At 39.7% G+C, this 14,129-nt stretch overlaps 1 protein-coding gene across 4 annotated transcripts in view; it reads left to right on the forward strand.

Annotated features, from left to right (window-relative positions):
- LOC131061329 (uncharacterized) overlaps positions 1 to 14,129 on the forward strand; it is a 145,544-nt gene that overhangs the window by 90,734 nt on the left and 40,681 nt on the right. For all 4 annotated transcript variants that reach the window (XM_057994969.2, XM_057994972.2, XM_057994970.2 and 1 more), the window contains 3 exons: positions 9,325 to 9,404; positions 9,509 to 10,466; positions 10,590 to 11,287. In XM_057994969.2, the coding sequence (XP_057850952.1) occupies positions 9,325 to 9,404; positions 9,509 to 10,466; positions 10,590 to 11,287 (1,736 nt within the window). The remainder of the gene's footprint in view (positions 1 to 9,324; positions 9,405 to 9,508; positions 10,467 to 10,589; positions 11,288 to 14,129) is intronic.

The raw sequence follows: 14,129 nt of genomic DNA on the forward strand, positions 1-14,129 counted from the left end.
TGAAGACGAGACTGCCCTCAAAGCTGAAATCAAAGAACTTTGAGAGCTTCTTGCTCGTCTATTTCAGTCCCCTCCTAGTTCTTTGTTGTATGTGCCACGTATATTCCCTTTTGATGATCATAAGAGGCAAGTAGATCAGCAAGTTGCATGTGGAAGGAACACACAATAGTGGATTGACAAAATATGCATCAAGCTATGTAGGCTATTGATATGCTACATAATTTGTTGCATGTTGTGCACAAGTGAAGTATGATATTTCTAAGATAGAGCATGCCATGCTAGATAGTATCTTTACACATGAGCGCTTCATGGAAATGCTTAATTGGACTTGCAAAAACTGGTAGAGATGAGCATGATGGCGAATATAAAAGATCACTCTTTTGGATGGGCAGAACAACATAAGTTTGTGATTCAGCTTCTTGAGAATGCAGCAAAAGCATTGAGGGAGAAAAAGAGTAAGCTAGGTGATAGTGAAGAAAATATTGGCACTTTCATTTGTGCTATTTGTTATACCTCTTATGATAAGAATGATTAGGAAACTGACCATGTGGAGGTGACTGATTTTAGAGTTCAGTGAAAGAGAAAGTTAGTTGAAATGGGCACCCCCTGTTCGGTACTAAATTTATGTCCTTTTTACTTAGTGTAATTTTGTCAAATAGTTGGCGTGCAAGCTGACTACTGGATTTTTTGGTTCTTGATTTGCTATAGGATAAATTTGGTAAACTGATATTTATTGTAAAACTTTCAAAGTTTATTCAATATAAAAATAACCAGACATATCAAATACCAAAAACAAGAGGATTAATGCTGATGGTATTTATTTAATTCCAACTCCAAGCATACAAATCAAATTTGAAGAATATTACAGACCATATGATAATAAACAAATTCAAACCTGGACTCCACAAGTATAGAACCTGCTGAAAACACTGTTCATGCACTGTAGCTGCACTATTCACGGCACTGTAGCATTTTTACTGTTCACGCAGCACTGTAGCAAAACACTGTTCACGCGGTACTGTAGCAAATCACTGTTCACGCGGTCTTGTAGCAAAAACACTGTTCACGCGGTACTGTAGCAAATCACTGTTCACGCGGTACTGTAGCAAAACACTATTTTCAAATCTGCACTTTCAAACTCCTGTAAAACATCATGCGAGAGCACCAAATGAAGCCCAATGTGTTTCCTGAATGAAAACACCATTAATCCTCCTGACTGTGTCTTTCAACAGCGAAGAGAATGATAGCAAAGAGGGATTCCGTCCTCCAAGCCCAATAATCAGATTTCTACGAAATCCAACAGCATAACATTAATTCATCCCAGCATATCCCAAAAGAGAGCTCTCAACCTCCATTTATATCTTCTCCCTGGATGCAAACACTTCATTTCCTAAATGTGGGATAATACAATTAGAATAAAATATTATTTCCCACAATGTACCATTAAAGGGAACTTTTAATATTTTAAACATTACTTTATATTCCCAACCTTATAAAATAACAATAAAGTTAAATATTTAATTTAACTTTACACTTTATCGTTAAATATTAAAACATTGTTGATAATCCCTTTAAATCATTGTCGCCTTCAAATATTTTTACTGATAGTTATGCCAACCAGGGAAACACTAAAAATTTCAAGTCACTGCTTGGAGACTAACTTACTATAAATAGTAAGTGTCTAGAAACCCTGTCAAAGCAGCACCGATTGGCCTGAAATCGAAAACACCTAGGCCAAAACACCTCAGGATCCCATCAATGTCCTTGTTAGCCTTCGGGACCATGTCAGAATAGGCTAACGACACCCCATATCATGTTGCGCTAAAAAGGGGACATTACAGTCCGCCCCCCTTGAAATTGCTTGTCCTCAAGCAAATTCGGTCCTGAATGTTGCAATACCTGCTCATTCTCCCATGTAGCATCCTCATCTGGCAGGTCTCTCCATTTCACCAAGTATTCCTTAACGATTCTGTTCCTGAGTGTCCTTTCCCTGATATCCAGAATAGCTTCGGGTACTAACACAAGCTTTCCCTCCTCATCCAAAGGGGGTAAATCTGCAGAAGGCACTACACTCTGACCAATGGCTTTCTTAAGCCTAGACACATGAAACACATTGTGCACCCGACTGCCCTCTGGAAGCTCAAGCTCATAGGCGACTTCGCCCACTCTGCGAATCACCCTGTAGGGACCATAAAATCTAGGCTTCAACTTTTCAGCTCCGCTCTTCTTGAGTGATGACTGTCTATATGGTTGTAGCCTCAAGTAGACCATATCCCCTACCTCGAAACTGCGCTCGATTCGGTGCTGATCAGCGTACAATTTCTGTTGATTCTGGGCCTGCTGTATATTCTCCTTGAGCACTTTCAGGATGTCCTGACTATCCTGCAATAAGTTTTTGGCTTTGGGCACTCTGCTGTCCCCCAAAACTAAATCCATGAAGCTAGGTGCATCATAACCATAGAGTGCCATGAAAGGAGTCATCCTGATGGACATATGATAAGTGGTGTTATAACAATACTCTCCCATATGCAACCATCTGACCCAAGCTTTTTGTTGTGCAGTTACATAGTTCCTCAAATATCCCTCCACCCATTTATTCACAATCTCTGTTTGCCCATCTGTCTGCGGATGATAACTAGTGCTAGGTGTAAGATCTGTACCACACAACCTAAACAACTCCTGCCAAAAAACACTCATAAACTTACTATCCCGATCACTGACAATGAATCTGGGCAACCCATGTAACCTGAATATCTCTCTAAAGAAAAGATCTGCCACCTGTGCTGCTGTGTAAATGGACGGAATAGCAAAGAAGTGAGCGAACTTCGTCAAGCGGTCCACCACCACATAGATGCAATCCCTTCCCTGCACTCGTGGTAAACCAGTGATGAAGTCCATCGAAATACTTTCCCATTTCCTATCTGGAATGGGCAAGGGCTGTAATAAACCTGCAGGAAATGTGTGCTCTCCCTTATTCTGTTGACAAACCGCACACTCCCTGACATACCTCTGAACATCATCCTTGAGCCCTCTCCATGTGAACCGCTCTCGGATCTGCCTGTAGGTCTTGAAGATCCCCGGATGCCCAGCTGTGGGTGCATCATGAAATGCCTTAAGTATCACCTCTCTCAAATGTGATGACGGAATCAAATAAACCCTGTCTTGAACTCTGATCAATCCATCTATCACCTCATAGCGATCATCCTGTATAGTACCTGAAATCAATCCGGAAGCCCAAGCATCTCCGACATACTCTGCTATAATCTGATCTCTCCAATCTCCTGAAATCTCTGCCAGAGCACATAAGTGAGGTCTCCGAGATAAGGCATCAGCCACCACGTTTTTCTTACCTTTGACAAACTCTATGTCAAAGTCATAAGCCTGCAATTTAGTAACCCATTTCTGTTGCCGGTCATTAAGATCACGCTGGCTCATAAAATATTTTATGCTATTGTGATCAGTTTTGATCACAAACCGTCCACCTACTAAGTATGATCGGAATTTGGCCAATGCATGCATTATGGCCAACATCTCCCTGTCATAGATAGAATAGCTCCTCTCAACACCTCGAAGCTTCCTACTCTCGAATGCAATGGGATGTTTCTCCTGCATCAATACTGCCCCTATCCCATCACCTGAAGCATCACACTGAAGTTCAAAAGGCTTCGTGAAATCTGGTAGAGCTAAAACCGGACAAGATGACATCACTTGTTTGAAGTGGTCAAAACATCGTTGCGCTGCTTCTGTCCATACAAAGGCTCCCTTTTTAGTGAGGTCTGTCAAAGGTGCTGCAGTCTGTGAAAACCCCTTAACAAACCTCCTGTAAAACCCGCATAAACCAAAGAACCCCTTAAGCTGTGTGAGGTTTGTGGGAGTAGGCCAATCTACTATAGCTCTAATCTTTTCGGGATCAACCCGAACACCATCCGCACTAATAATATGCCCAAGGTATAGTAATTCTGTCATACCAAACTCACACTTAGACTCCTTGGCATACAAAGACTCTCTCTCTAGGATAGATAATACCTCCTCCAAATGCTGTGAATGTTCCTCCCAGGTCTTACTGAAGACCAAGATGTCATCAAAGAAGATCAAGACAAATCTCCTCAACTGCTCCCTGAATACTTGGTTCATACAACTCTGAAATGTAGCGGGTGCATTGGTTAGTCCAAATGGCATAACCATAAACTCAAAGTGGCCATAGTGACATCGGAAGGCTGTTTTCTCAATGTCCTCTGCTCTCATCTTGATCTGATGGTATCCAGATCGCAAATCAATTTTAGTGAAGAAGCATGCCCCATGCAACTCATCAATCAGCTCATCAATCCTAGGAATGGGATACCTGTTTTTAATTGTTTTCTTATTCAATGCCCTGTAATCGATGCACATGCGCATCGTCCCATCCTTCTTCTTTACCAAAATTACAGCTGAAGCAAAGGGGCTTTTGCTAGGCCTAATGTGCCCCATTTCCAACAACTCCTTAATTGCCTTCTCTATCTCATCTTTATGTTTCTTAGGATGACGATAAGGAGTGATCATCACTGGTTTGGCTCCCTCCTCGAGCTCAATAACATGCTCCGCACCCCTGTTAGGAGGAACCCCGTGAGGAATATCACTGAATACCTTGGCATGCCTGTCAAGAATCTCCTGTATATCTGGTGGATAACTCTTCACCCGAGGCTCCGGTGAAGTTGGCATAACTAAGCACTCTGTCGCCCACTCTATGTCATTATGTCGAAAAAGTTTCTCCATTCTCCTCAAAGAGACTACCCTGCAACTCCCATCTGAAAGTCCCCTGAGTACAACAGTCCTACCCTCATGCTGAAACCTCATTTCCAACTTCGCTAGGTTGAAAGTGAACTCAACCAGCGATGCCATCCATGTCATACCGAGGATGACGTCGTAATCTCCCATGTCCACAACATAGAAATCATCTTTCAACTCATAACCATCTCCAAATCTAATGTGAAGATTTGAAACCTTCTGAGTACATAACAGCTTTTGGCCATTAGCCACCATGACTCTAAAACCATCATGCTCCTCTGTCTGTAAACCTCTCCTGGCTACCAACTGTGTATCTATAAAGTTATGTGTAGCCCCAGTGTCAATGAGAGATATCACTTTCTGCCCCTGGATAGTGCCCCTGACCTTAAATGTGATTGCCTTTTGGGCCCCTGTCAAGCGTGCCAACGATCTATCATCCTTAGGAATGCTGCTCTCCTCTATCGTGTTACCCTCATCTGAATCGGAGTGCTGATCCTCCCCCTCTGACTCTGACTCCTCTGCTGAAAAATACTCCATTTGATTTGCCTTAGCCTTGAGAGGGCATTTATGAGATAAGTCCCAAGGCTCTCTACACTGGAAGCACAATTTCTTCTTTCGAAGTTCATTCAAGGTTTCACTGTCTAGTCCTTTGGATCCTTCTTTGGGTTTGTTATACTCTTTCTGAAATGGTTTTTTGTCTTTGTCCTTGCGGTAGGAAGAATCTGTTGAATGGTATTTTCCTTTGTATACCGAAGGGGCTAAATCTCGTGCCTTTTTAGTTGCTTCTGCTAAGGTGAGTGGATCATGTCCCTTCACCCAACCACGTAATGGATCAGCAAGCCCATCACAAAATAACACCACCAATCTCCTAGGAGAGATATCAGTAACAAGTACAGACAAACGCTGAAACTCGGCGATGTAAGCATCCACTGAACCTGACTGTTTTAACTGTGCTAGCTCCTTGAAATGTAACTCGGGATCCCTAGTGTCAAATCTCTCAATCAATCTTTCTGTGAATTCCTCATAGGATGTAATCTGATTATGCCCCAGAGTCACCATGCCATGATGCCACCATTCATGCGCAACGCCGTCCAAATGCATAGCCGCATACTTGATAGCCTCATCCTCAGGCATAGGATTTAGCTGCAAGTATGTATCTATCTTCTGCACCCAAGCTCATGCAGTCATCTTCCCTGAAGCATCATAATAAGGCAAGGAAAGTTTTCCAACTTTCTTCCTCAGCTCAAAATTCTGATTCCTCCCTCCTGCTCTAGGCATATGTCTCATCCTCAAGTCCATATAATCTCTGAGGGAAATATCTGCCTGAAACTCGGGTCCACTGGCCTCCCAGTCCCTCCTGAACTGACCCTGTAACTCAGTAATCTACGGTTCGTTCACTGGTTGAACCGGATCCCTAGGTGGAAAGGTGGGTAGAAGAGGTCTCGAGCTCGCTGTTCGAGCTGGGCGTGCAATGTGTCTAAAGTTATCCGCCTCATTCCCATTGTTGCCATGTCCATTATTACCATTAATATTATTCTCAGGGCCATTGTTGTTGCCTCGGCCTCCATTATTATCATTGCCCCTATTGTTATCGTTTCCCCTATTGTTATTGTTTCCATTGTTGGCATCACCTGGATTAATATTAACGCCCATCTGTCTAGCCATAAGCTGCAACATCATGTCCATTCGCCTATTCTGCTCCTGCTGCATACGCTGCCCTTGCTCTAACGTACCCAGCAACTGTCTGAACATTACCTCCCCCTGATCTGGAACGATATTCCTCTCATCTCGGTCACCCATACTGCTGTCCTGCTCGAAGAATATTTCCTCTATGTCTGTATGACTGGATTCTATGTCCACCTGCACAGATGAACTAGACTGCTCACTCTGACTATCCGGATTTCTATTTTGTCTGGCCCTGGTATTGCGAAAATTATAATGCCCCTGTTGCATGCTCAATCATACATTCTGGACCTGTTTTATTTCTGCAATATGTTTTGGTGAAAGTTTCCCACAAGATGGCAGAATCTTCTGCTCTGATACCACTGAAATGGGCACCCCCTGTTCGGTACTAAATTTATGTCCTTTTTACTTAGTGTAATTTTGTCAAACAGTTGGCGTGCAAGCTGACTACTGGATTTTTTGGTTCTTGATTTGCTATAGGATAAATTTGGTAAACTGATATTTATTGTAAAACTTTCAAAGTTTATTCAATATAAAAATAACCAGACATATCAAATACCAAAAACAAGAGGATTAATGCTGATGGTATTTATTTAATTCCAACTCCAAGCATACAAATCAGATTTGAAGAATATTACAGACCATATGATAATAAACAAATTCAAACCTGGACTCCACAAGTATAGAACCTGCTGAAAACACTGTTCATGCACTGTAGCTGCACTATTCACGGCACTGTAGCATTTTTACTGTTCACGCAGCACTGTAGCAAAACACTGTTCACGCGGTACTGTAGCAAAACACTGTTCACGCGGTCTTGTAGCAAAAGCACTGTTCACGCGGTACTGTAGCAAATCACTGTTCACGCGGTACTGTAGCAAAACACTATTTTCAAATCTGCACTTTCAAACTCCTGTAAAACATCATGCGAGAGCACCAAATGAAGCCCAATGTGTTTCCTGAATGAAAACACCATTAATCCTTCTGACTGTGTCTTTCAACAGCGAAGAGAATGATAGCAAAGAGGGATTCCGTCCTCCAAGCCCAATAATCAGATTTCTACGAAATCCAACAGCATAACATTAATTCATCCCAGCATATCCCAAAAGAGAGCTCTCAACCTCCATTTATATCTTCTCCCTGGATGCAAACACTTCATTTCCTAAATGTGGGATAATACAATTAGAATAAAATATTATTTCCCACAATGTACCATTAAAGGGAACTTTTAATATTTTAAACATTACTTTATATTCCCAACCTTATAAAATAACAATAAAGTTAAATATTTAATTTAACTTTACACTTTATCGTTAAATATTAAAACATTGTTGATAATCCCTTTAAATCATTGTCGCCTTCAAATATTTTTACTGATAGTTATGCCAACCAGGGAAACACTAAAAATTTCAAGTCACTGCTTGGAGACTAACTTACTATAAATAGTAAGTGTCTAGAAACCCTGTCAAAGCAGCACCGATTGGCCTGAAATCGAAAACACCTAGGCCAAAACACCTCAGGATCCCATCAATGTCCTTGTTAGCCTTCGGGACCATGTCAGAATAGGCTAACGACACCCCATATCATGTTGCGCTAAAAAGGGGACATTACATTAGTAGAGCACAAAGTCTAGAGTCTAGCCAGAATGGATAAGTTGGCTCTCAAACGGTAGAAAAAAGGAAAAGTTGAAGTTGATACTTTGTTGATGAGAAGTGAGAACATCCTCGAGGTCGAAGTCTTCCATATGGACTCTTTACTGTTGCTTTAGGAATAATCACAAGTTCAGAGGTTCATTGACTTGTTCCAGAGGGTGTAGGGTACTCAGGATGCTGCGGCTATGCTGATCAGTGTCTTTGAGTAGCTATTATAGATCATGGCTATTTTTAGATAAACTTCTAAACTTTATATTTAGACAATTTGATATTTGAGGTTTCCTTTGTGTGCAAGGAAACTATTTTTACCATAGAGACTTAGTAGTTTATTTTTTAATTTATCTTGAATAAATTGCAAAGATTGAGCATGCAAATCATTGTACAATTTTAAAAATAAGTACTTGAGGGTGCTTAGATTTTTAGCCAATAGTAATTTTATACCTACTTGCTGTTCAATTTCAAACTCACTTATGTGATCTTGTGAGTTTGAGTTAAATACTGTTTGCTAATTTTGGCAAGCTATCCATTGCAGCCTTCATTGTTTTGGGTTTATTAGCTTTGTGTGTGAATCTCCATATTTGATTCATAACATCTTGTATGTGTGTATCCAATTCAATCCTTGCGTTGTACTCATGCTTTTTGGGCCCTTCTTTTAGCTAGAAAGAGTGAGCGATTGATAGTTTCTATATGGTTTACTCAAGTCAATAGATAATCATAGAAATTCTCCTCTTGCATGGAAGTGTTGATTAGGCTTGTGCTCATATCCAAAAACAAAAAGAGAGTTGTCTGTTTTATGCTATTTGTATACTGAAAACTAAAGATTGTCCCCAAAAGTTTTAGGGTTAGTTTTGTTTCATTTCAAGGGAGTTTCCCTTCCAATTTGAATAAGAGGTTAATCCTTACACACTGTTCCATTTTGTGCTGTCCTGAAATGGATAAATCAAAATGCTAATACATTGGTTTTTTGTAACTTTCGACTTCTGTCCTTGTTGGCTTTATTGTGAAGATTTATGTGGCATTAGTACATATGGAGAGCTTTAGTTAAGAATCTTTTGGATGTGGCAATCAACTGGAATTGAGTCATTTTATATTGTATGTCCTTTGAAAACATTGTTTTTAGCTTGGTTTGTTTCTTATTGGGATGAAGATTATTTTTGTCCTTCATAGCCTTCGTCAGAGTTTATTTATGGCAAAATTGTTTATATATGAAACATTTGCTGTGCAGACTCTTCCTAAACTGTCCGCTCAGACACTCTGCACTCTTTTGACATCTGATCAATTATGGGTGCCAAATGAAGAGAAGAGGTAATGGCAATTTTCTTCCATGTTTGCTACTATTTCGAGAAAATGATTGTTGCTAAAAATGTACTTTTCTGGATTAATGGGTTTAACTTTTAACCATCGTTCAGGTTTGAGCTTGCATTAAGCATACTTCTTGTGAAGGGTGGTTTACTGGAAATTCATAATTCCCATTTGTCAAACACAGTAGAGGCAAGTAATTTGCCTAAAGATTTTACAGTTATGAGAGAGGTGGTCATCCAAAGAGAACAAGTAAATGATAAGTTAGAACACAAATCACAATTTCAAGCAGATCCAGAACAGATTTGTACATATAAAAACTTTGAAAATCATCAAATTGCACTTGAAATACTTGTTGAGCTGGCTGATTCTGTGGTAGATTTTCAATTTACAGAGGAATGCGAAGAAAAACATGCATTTATAAACCAGGGGGGCTATTCTTCCCTGAATGCAGGAATAGTATGTGGTCACAGAAATGGAAAGAATGGTTCAGCTAATAAATCAAAAATAGAGACTGGCATATGCAAACCTCATAGCAGAATGTGGAAGGCTGTTGAATCAAGCAGAACTAGAGATTATAGCACAGGCATTGAGGAATCTGTATGTAAAGAATTTCATAAAATATCACTTTCTAAGGATCAACCTCTGCAGTGTTCATCATCAAAGAAGGCCATAGAATCAACCAGAACTAGAGATTATAGCTCAAATACAGAGGAATCTGCATGTAAAGAAGCTCATAAAATGTCACTTTCTAAGGATCAATCACAGCAGTGCTCATCATCAAAGTTCACTTCATTCAACAGAGCTTTTCCCAATGAGTGGGGAAGGTATGGTTCAAGCCTTACACCATCATGGGGTGGAAGAGTTGTAGAAACAAAACAGATAAAAGCTTGTCCTAAGGAAAGTGATTTTAGTGACACTGAAAAACTTGATTCACTTTTTAGTATTTTTGAAGGTGGTCGTATTCTGTACTGCCACATGACCTTTGAAGGAATGCTTGATGTGCGGCGGCAGCTGGAAGAATTAGCTTTCTTGTGTAAATCAGTGTATGATGGTCTGTGGTTACAGGTGGGAATTTTGTCTTCACCTTCAATCTTGATAAGCAATTTAAAGATGTGATAAGTACTTATTCAATTCTGTGGCCTATGCATATGGAAAGTACTAAAAGGCTTCTAATTTTTCTTCATGCAGATGCTTCTGAGACAGAGAGTCCTAGCAATAGCCGCTGACACATGCAAGACTTGCTGCCTCACAAGCCAGCTTTGCACGTGCAGGCACACTTTTTTGTTTTCACAGGGTCGAACTAATGACAGTTTTTACAGGGATGATCAGCAAAGAAATAGTGGAGCTGGAATGGTAGGAAATATATATGCAGGAGATGCAACAGGAGCAACAAATGGGTCCCCTGTACCAGTACGTGTACGTGTAAGAGGAGCTGTAGATGGTCTTGCAGGAATTGGTAGAGGATCTACCTTTGGTCCTCCAGAGGCAACTTGGCCTCCAACACGGGTAGTATTTTCCCGTGTTCCTTATGGATTGGGGGGTAGGAATAACCAGCACAACTTGGCAAATGAGCAATCAGAAGGAAGGGTTGACTTTGGAGAAATAGATTTACCTAGAGATGGCTTGACAGCAGCCGTGGGACTAGGTCAGGGAACTGGCAATAGCATTCCAATTCATTCAGATCAAACACCAAGAATTGAAGAGCAGAATTTACATTGCAGAATAGGTAGAGATACTGCAGTTGCCACTAGCTGCAGCAAAGTTGCCATGGAGAGAGTTGATCCACAAGAGCATCCCCTTGGACGGGAGTGGGAGGCATCTGAGGACTCTCCTATTGCTTTGGATATGCGAACTCCACTGCGTGATTTCCCACCTTTTCGGTTTGGGTCAGTAGCTGTTACAATTTATCATGCAAATTTAATAAAAGCAAATGATATGGAAAGGCTTGGCGGAAAGTTTATTGCACAGTTGCCTACTTTCTAATTTATATGCATATATTATACTAGATGACAATAATGTATTACAGCTTGAATAATACCTGCTTATCCTCTTCTGAATATTACTCTCTTACACTTGCTGTTCCTCAGTGATTTTCCTATTATTCCTATTGTTGAGATTTACATACTTAATGAATTTATTGACGAGGGCTGTCAAATAAGACATAGGTGTAGTGATATATAATTTGATTGTAAAGTCTGGTGATTAGCCTGCCCTAGCTGTTGAGGCCACAAACAGTGCACCTCATCACCATACATCAAAGCACTTCATCCACCGAGGTCCAACTCAACGAACACAACAACATCCACTATAGGACTCAAACTTGGTACCTTTTTGCAAACAGCTAATAGGCAAACCATTGTACTGTGCACATAGTTGTAGTGAACATTTCACTATAGTTGAATTTTAATAAAATCTCCATTTTGTTAAAATTCTGCAAATTACACAGAATGTCACCTTGTTAAGTAGAAATGATTTTCTAATTGATAGTAGCCTCGTTAAACAAATGATTTCAGTTTGCTGCATTCTTGGCATTTCTCTGCATATTTTGGTCGTAGTTCTTTTGCTGGTGTTAAGCATATTCTGTGGGCATCTGATTCTACTATAGGAATCCTACCAACTCCTCCTCACCCTCAGTCACAAGAAAATTCTTCCATTGGTGTTTCTTGTTGTGATTGAGTGTACTCTCTTGGCATCTGATGTTCACATTGGCGACTTTCTTTAACAAGATCACACAAATAATGCAGATCAGGTGTCTTGAACCCTTCCCAGCAATAGTTAATGCATTGACAAACAACTCCTAATATGGGCTCCTTGCAAACGGAATGGTAAGTTGTTAGAATACCAAAAAAATGTGGTTGCCAACCTTGCTTCACTAACCCTTTTTTGGTTCCAAACAGTACCTTTGAGTGAAGGTTTTTCACCTTGAGTACTATAAGGAACAAACAAGCCTAAGTTAAGAGTACTAATTCATTATCTAAATCAAGAGTAGAATTCATCATAGCTTAAATTGCCTCAGCTGCCCTCTTCTTTTGTATTTTCCTCACAATTAGCAAAGAGAGCTTTATATATAACCTTTGGGTTGCCCTGAAATACACAATTGCACACTTTGGTCAGAGATTCATTTAAGTTGATACTTGAGATGATTGATGTCTCCTTAATTGGAGTCACAATGATTGCATACCACCATTCTTGGTTTTGAACCCTCTTTGGCATGATTTCTAGTAAGGGTCCTTAGACTTGCAACTACTATGGCTATCTAAGGGTACCATCTCTATCTGCAAAGTTGGAAACCTTAGCAAAAAAAAATAAAAAAATTGAGTTTCAAGTTAAAAAGTTTCAAACTCTAGATCTGGGTGAAAGCCAGAAATGGAAAAAGAAAAAGAAAACAGATTAAAACCCTAGAGGCTAGAAGTGCTAGAACAAAATTTTAATGAATGAAAAAACAAATAACAACGTAAGTTGAGAAAATAAAATAACATTTACTTATTGATATCTTTCATATCCATTCAATAAATGTGTTGAATCAGTTGAGGATCACTTCAAAGTAACTGGATAGTGATGAAATTAGAGTCAGAAGGCTAGATCAGAAGAATAAAGAACAATATGGAAAAAAGGATGACGTTATTTTGGTATTTTAATTTACTCATTGTAGGCACTTGCGAGTTTTGGCAATTTTCACAGCAAGTTGTTGGGTCAGTAGGTTGCTAGGCAAGTAAGTTGTCAAGCATTTCTTGCTCATGGGTTGGCAGTCAGCCACTGGTATTTTTACTATGGTTGTATCTACAGGGTATAATTTGTTTAAATATCTTACATTTTGAATTTAATTATGTAAACTTTTCCTTGTTCATATTTGATATCTATGTATTGCCATCCTTTTCTGCTCCCTCCCCCTTGCCCCCAAAAGTACTCTTGTCCCCAAAACACATGCCTGCTTTTCTTGCCGTCCTTATCCTGGAAACTTTGTCAAACGTACGTTCACTCTTCAAATATGTATGCTTTACATAAATGTTCTTTCCATTCTTTTGTATCCTTGACCTTTTTTCAAATTTGTTTAGGAGGTTAAAATATCTTGTTGATGGTTGTGCCCTAGCAACTTTTCCATTTAGGACAATCAATGCAGGCTTATACGGTTATACATTGTCCCCTTTTTCCTGGTTGAAGCTATGAATCTAGCTTTGCTTCTCAACATGGTATCTCAGCTACTAGACCATCTTAAAATGGCCTCTAAAAATGTTATCTTTACTATTATCCCATCTTGTGGCTTCACCACATGGCATAACCATTGCTGTCCTGGTATGACTTCCCAAGATGAAAACTTTGTTGCTAGATCATGTCAACATGGTATTTTGTCACCATACCAGCTCAACATGGCGTTTTCTTAGCTATGCCAGCTCAAAATGGTATCTCATTAACTATTTCACCCAAGATGGCATCACAACTTGGTATATCAATTGCTATTTTATCCTAAAATGGAATCTATGTTGCTATAGCTGCTTCACATGGTATCTTTTTCATCATATCACTCAAGATGGCCATACAGAATGCTTTCTCATATCAAAATGAAATCTCCCTTACTGTACCTTCTTAACATGGTAGCATAATGGTGGCCTGCGGAATATTGTTTTTAATTTTTATTTTTTCAACATTACTGATCCATTTTGGAGGACACAGAGTAATATGGATGTTATTAAATGCTTTACATTAGTGTGAAAGGACATGACGAGTCTG

This window comes from Cryptomeria japonica, chromosome 11 (assembly GCF_030272615.1).
Source record: "Cryptomeria japonica chromosome 11, Sugi_1.0, whole genome shotgun sequence".
Taxonomy (NCBI): domain Eukaryota; kingdom Viridiplantae; phylum Streptophyta; class Pinopsida; order Cupressales; family Cupressaceae; genus Cryptomeria; species Cryptomeria japonica.